This window comes from Gorilla gorilla, chromosome 1 (genome assembly GCF_029281585.2).
Source record: "Gorilla gorilla gorilla isolate KB3781 chromosome 1, NHGRI_mGorGor1-v2.1_pri, whole genome shotgun sequence".
Taxonomy (NCBI): domain Eukaryota; kingdom Metazoa; phylum Chordata; class Mammalia; order Primates; family Hominidae; genus Gorilla; species Gorilla gorilla.
In genome coordinates this window covers 103,983,448-103,989,712 of record NC_073224.2, presented here as the reverse complement: position 1 = coordinate 103,989,712, position 6,265 = coordinate 103,983,448, and the positions used below count along the sequence as shown (strand labels likewise).

The following is a 6,265-nucleotide window of genomic DNA, read 5'->3' as shown; positions in this document are numbered from 1 at the left end:
CTAAACTTACAAATGGTTGAGATTTATTAAAATCATGAAAATTGCAAACAATATAGTTATTGTTGCAGAAATTCAACTATGTTAAAAATAAAACACTAGTTCATCAAATGACACCATTAAAATGCAAACAAGAACATATTTGTTTGGAAAAGATATTCACAACACATTTAATAGCAGTACATTAGTAACTAGAATATGTAAAGAACATTTAAAAATACTAACAAAAGGAGATAAACAGATTGAAAAACATTTTTGAGAAAAAGCAGACAAGTCACAGAAGGGAAACCTCAATTAACCAAAAATACATTAAAAGATGCTGTGATCACTACAAAGCAGAGGAACACATATTAAACTACCGACGGATACCAGTGCACATCCATCGAATGGCAATTATTGAAGTTTAGCAACAATGTGCAGCAAGAATGATTCTTATACACCATAGGTGCAAACTGAAATCAGTATGAGCAATTTGGAGAGATGGGTGTGATCCAAAATTCAACAGTTCCACTTATAGGTACATAACTTGGTGAGACTCTCCCACAAATACACAAGTAGACACGCACAAAAATTTCCTTAGCTGCAATATTGATACAGTGAAAAGTGAAAACACTCTAAATGTCCATCCAAAAGAAAGAAGCTAACAAATCATGATGCACTCATAAGATGGATACTACACAGTTGTAAAAATGAGTAAACTATGGCTATACAGATCAACTTGAGTAACTAGCAAAAATAATGTTTAAGGAAGAGAACAAGTCAAAAATGAGTGTCTTAAGTATGATGCCATTTCTATAGAGTTAAAACCATGTAATCCCTAGTATATATTGTATCAGGGTAACCTGTACAGAATAAAATTGGAAGGAATACATTACGATTTGGTTTGAACCAGGTTGCATGGGCTCATTAACACTGGGGAGGCAAGAAGGGCAGTATCAGGGCCAAAACTTCAAAGTTCCAAGAATGAGAAGTGAGAACCTTAAAGGCAGGTGCCCTTCAGGCAGATCAAGGCAGGAGATGATGGTAGGGATTTCCCCACCCCACCTCTATTTCTAAGTGGCCATATTCCATGCTGGCAGCAGCTCTCCTGAACACCCACGAAGGCAGACATGTGCAGAGCTGCCAGTTACCACCTGTCACGGGACCTATGTGGGTGTCAGGAGGCAAGTCCTCTCATGCCCAGGCCCTGTCTCACTGCTGGAGGAAGAGCCCAAAGGACAGGATAAAAGGGCTCAGGGCCAGAGCACCCCAACCACTCACCTCCTGTGCTGCTTGTGACCTCAGTAAGTGTTCCCTGGGTACTGAATCAGGGGCTTCCACAAAGGGATGCCTAGATCAGGGCAGGAGGGGAGGGCAGGAAGGGCCTCCAGGGCTGGGGTGGTGCTGGTATCCACATGAGTGAAGGAGGGAGTCTCAAGAAAACTGAGCAAAGGCAATGGGGACAGACCAGGGACATGAGAATGAGGAGTCCTGTGATGGTGACTTGGTGTTCTGGAGAAATGAGATGGATCTAGAGTTCTTGGGTCTCTAGTCTGAAGGCATTGCAACATTGCCTGCCATGTTCACCTGTAACTGTTTTCAGAAAGGGAGATTTACCTTGAAGAATATAACTGTCCTTTCCTGAAAAGATGAGATGGAAACAGTGGTTCCCAGCCAGTGTAGAGGATATCACAGCTAACTGACTCTCTTAAACTCACATTTAATGGTATTTAACTTGGTGAGACAAGTACGGTAGACAAACAAAATATAAGTGCTGAGCATTCGGTACAGGTGTTTGTCTGCTGAAAAATGTCAGAGCACTGGAATAAGTCGGAAACCTGTATACAATTCTCAACTTAATTCAATGATATTTTTCCTCCAACATCCTTTGCAGTTCTGAATTTCTATGTCCTTACAACAAGGTAATCTAGAAAATTCTTCCAAGAGAGAATGACTGTTTCCCCTTGAGAAACAATTTTATTTCCAAACCCCTTTCTAGATTGTTTTCATGATTCAGGTGTGTAGTTGAAGCAGAATGTCTCCTCTACATACTACATGCTTGATTTTCAGAATACTTTCTTAATATCTTTTGGCTTCGGTTTTCTAATTATAAAATAGTTGAAAATGCTTTATGATTTTATAAGTATATAAAAAGCATTAGGTTCAAAACAGAGGCTATAAGTGTGTTTAGCCAACTATTAGACACAATGAAACTTCCCGTGATTAATTAGCTACAACTACACTAAGCAGTTCATCAAAATGTAGGGATTAGAAATGATGCTGAAAGGGCAAGAATAGGCAGGGGTGGCCTCTACCTGGGTCTAACTTGCTGTCTGACTCTCTCTCAGCTCCTGAACACCCGCACCAAGATGTCCTGCCAGCAGAACCAGCAGCAGTGCCAGCCCCCTCCCAAGTGCATCCCCAAGTGCCCTCCCAAGTGCCTCACCCCTAAATGCCCCCCAAAGTGTCCCCCTAAGTGTCCTCCAGTCTCTTCCTGCTGCAGTGTCAGCTCCGGAGGCTGCTGTGGCTCCAGCTCTGGGGGCAGCTGTGGCTCCAGCTCTGGGGGTTGCTGCAGTTCTGGGGGAGGTGGCTGCTGCCTGAGCCACCACAGGCGCCGCAGGTCCCACTGCCACAGACCCCAGAGCTCTGGCTGCTGCAGCCAGCCCTCCGGGGGCTCCAGCTGCTGTGGAGGGGGGAGTGGCCAGCACTCTGGAGGCTGCTGCTGAAGTGGATCCTGAGCCTAGAAGAACACAAATGGCCAAATATTTCCCTTCCGTCTTCCTTCTCCTTCTGGGCCTGCCCATGTTATTGAGAGGTCTTGGTGAGGGCTCAACTCAAGCATAGAGGATTCTTCTGTCTTGGAGTTCAGAGGCCCAAAACTTCTCCCCCAAAGCCAAGCCATTTAATGACCTCAGTTTGCATATGTGTGGTTGCTCTGGGAAGCCCAAAGCACAGACCTATATCCCTTTGCAGCTTGTCTTTTTGCGTAGCTCAGCCTGATGTGAAACAATAAAACCAGAAATATGCATTCCTTTTTGCCTTGACTGATTGTTATTTTTTCATTGCTTTTCATACTCTGTCCTCATCTCCAGGCTCTCCCAAGATGTTAGTATCTACAGACCTTATTCAAATTTAGCCAATCTTCCTACTAATATCCTTTATAACAAAAGACAATTTTGTTGGTTCAAAATCCAATCCAGGATCTCCATTGCCTTGACATAGTTGCCATGATTCTTCAGTCTCCTCCAAACCGAAATGGTTCTTCAGTCTTTCTTTGTCTTCCTTGACATTGACCTTTTTAAAGAACCATTGGTTTTGTAGAATGCCCCTCAATTTGGGTTTGTCTGATGTTTCTTCTTGACCAGGCTCAGATTACACATTTTTGCAAATATCCTACAAAAGTGATGTTGTCCTTAGAGCATGATATCAAGCCTTACATGATGTCTAATTGTCCCATTCCTGGAGATACAACTTTGACCACTTGATCTGCCAGCTTTCTCTATTGCAAATTTAATATTTATTCCTTTGAATTAAAAACTTATGAAGGAGAGAATAGTTAAACTTTTTTTTTGAGTTGGAGTCTCACTGTCACTCAGGCTGCAGTGCAGTGGCACCATCTCTGCTCATTGCAACAACCACTTCCTGGGTTGAAGCATTTCTCCTGCCTCAGCCTCCCAGGTAGCTGGGATTTCAGGTGTGTGCCACCACGCCCAGCTACTTTTTGTATTTTTAGTAGAGATGGGGTTTCACCATGTTGGCCAGGTTGGTCTTGAACTCCTGACTTCAAGTTATTTGCCCACCTCAGCCTTCCAAAGTGCTGGGATTACAGACGTGAGCCACAGTGCCCAGCCTAAACATCTATTTTGTTTCAAACATTTTCCCAAAACTTTTTTAGTATAATTGATGTTCTTTTACAAAACTATTATTATTATAGTGTTGCTGGTATCGTTGAGTATAGTTTTTTAAAATATATTTATCTCATACCCTGAGTCTATGTCCATATGTAAAGCAAAGAGAGGTGGTGAGGATGGGTCCTGAGCAAAATCAGCAATGTCCTGCAACACAACTACTTGAAGGAAGGCCATTACAATTTCTTCTTGTTGAACTCTTATTATATCTAATTTCCTGTGATGACCGTCCTTATCCATTTATCTCTCCTATATTATAACTCTACTTTCAGGTAAATTCCTAGAACACAATGTTTTTGTGTAAAAAGATTTGCTTATTATAAATTTAAACTCATTACACCTCAATAAGTATCAAATTGCTATCCAGAATTGTTATGCCAATTCACATTGCCATCTCAAAATATGTTTATTACCAACTGTCACATACTATTTTGTTAGTCATTAAAATAATTGTCATTTTGAAATAAGTAAATAAATCTGTTAGTCTCCTTTCTCAAATTCAAGATATTTCTTTTTTATTTTGTTTGCATTTGTTTGAATATCAGTAAAGTTGAACATGTTTTTTGAAATTTTTTTTGTTTGCTTGTTTTAAATGGAGTTTCACTCTTTTGCCCAGGCTGGAGTGAAGTGGCACAATCTCAGCTCACTGCAACCTCAGCCCCCTGGGTTCAAGCGATTCTCCCGCCTCAGTGTCCCAAGTGGCTGGGATTACAGGTACCTGCCACCATGCCCTGCTAATTTTTGTATTTTTAGTAGGGATGGGGTTTCACCATGTTGGCCAGGCGGGTCTTGAACTCCTGACCTCAGGTGATCCACCCACCTCAGCCTCCCAAAGTGCTAGGATTACAGGTGTGAGCTACTGTGCCCAGCCTTTTTGAATTTTATTTGCCATTATATTTGCAAAAATATGTACATATGTGATGGTTAATTTTATGTGTCAACTTGGCTAGGCTATGGTTCCTAGATCTTGCTCTAGCACCATTCACCAGTCTAAATGTTGTTGTGAACATATTTTTTTTTAGATGCGACTAATATTTAAATCAGTAGAGTTTGAGTAAAGCAGATTACCCTCCATAATATGGGCAGGCCTCAACCAATCAGTCAAAGGTCTTAAGAGAAAAGACTGATATCCAGAGACGGAAAAAATATTCTGCCTCCAGGAACAAGGAATGCTTATACACTCTTGGTGGGAATGTAAATTAGTCCTGCCATTGTGGAACACAGTGTGGCAATTCCTCAAAGACCAGCAATTACCATTCAACCCAGCCATCCCATTGCTAGGTACATACCCAAAGAAACATAAACTATTCCATTATAAAAACACATGCACATGTATGTTCATTGCAACACTACTCACAATAGCAAAGACACGGAATCATCCTGAATGTCCGTCAATGACAGACTGGAGTAAGAAAATGTGGTGCCTATATACCATGGAATACTATGCAGCTGTAAAAAAGGATGAGATCATGTCCTTTGCAGGGACATGGATGGAGCTGGAGGCCACTATCCTTGGCAAACTAACACAGGAACAGAAAAACAAACACTGCATGTTCTCACTTATAAGTGGGAGCTAAATGATGAGAACATGTGGACACACAGAGGGCCTGTCAGAGGGTGGAGGGTGGGAGAAGGGAGAGGATCAGGAAAAATAACTAGTGGGCATTAGGCTTAGTACCCTGGTGATGAAATAATCTGTACAACAAACCCCCATGGCACAAGTTTACCTATGTAACAAACCTGCACTTGTACCCCTAAACTGAAAATAAAAACTTAAAACCAAATCTGCCTCCAGAATGATTTTGGACTTGAGACTGCAACATCAGCTCTCCCCTGAATCTGCATCCTGCCATCCTTCCTTATAAATTTTGGTTTTTCCATCTCTGATAGTCACTTGAACCAATGCTGCAAAATAGTCCTCTTTCTCTCTTTCTTGCTCACACTTACTTTACCAAAACATAACAGAATCTGAAGGAATAGAATCTTAAGGACAAGTTTTCTGAATGAGTTCTGGGATTTCTGGAATTTGTTTTCTAGCCTAACTAGAGTTAAATGCACTAATGAACCCTATTTCCCATAGTGAAGAGAACACTGATAGTAAACGTGGCTATAGGGATTTGCAAAATATCACTATTGGATGTTTCTAATCAAATGCTTATAAGAGACAAGGTTTTGAGTTGGCTGTGGATTTGCTACCTGCGAATACTTTTGTCAAACTAATGAATATAAAGAGATTGGCTGGTTTCTCCTCATTGTGTTAAGTGAGATGGGAGAAGAAAATGATGAGGTCCAGGATTTGAATCCTTAGTTTGTGCACCACATAAATAACCATGCAGCACATAAATAACCTGAAAGTTTCTATGTCTATTCTGAAAGAAACC

The 6,265-nt window shown here is 41.2% G+C and overlaps 1 protein-coding gene across 1 annotated transcript; it reads left to right on the top strand.

Moving 5' to 3' along the window:
* The first annotated feature begins 1,181 nt into the window (after positions 1–1,181).
* LCE1B (late cornified envelope 1B) lies at positions 1,182–3,007 on the top strand. The gene is made up of 2 exons (XM_019039289.4): positions 1,182–1,280; positions 2,325–3,007. The coding sequence occupies exon 2, from the start codon at positions 2,346–2,348 to the stop codon at positions 2,700–2,702; it is 357 nt and encodes a 118-aa protein (XP_018894834.1). The 5' UTR covers positions 1,182–1,280; positions 2,325–2,345; the 3' UTR covers positions 2,703–3,007.
* Positions 3,008–6,265: the final 3,258 nt, after the last annotated feature.

Bases quoted from the DNA above. Each gene is read 5' to 3' on its own strand.
- LCE1B (XM_019039289.4), top strand. From the start codon at position 2,346: ATGTCCTGCCAGCAGAACCAGCAGCAGTGCCAGCCCCCTCCCAAGTGC.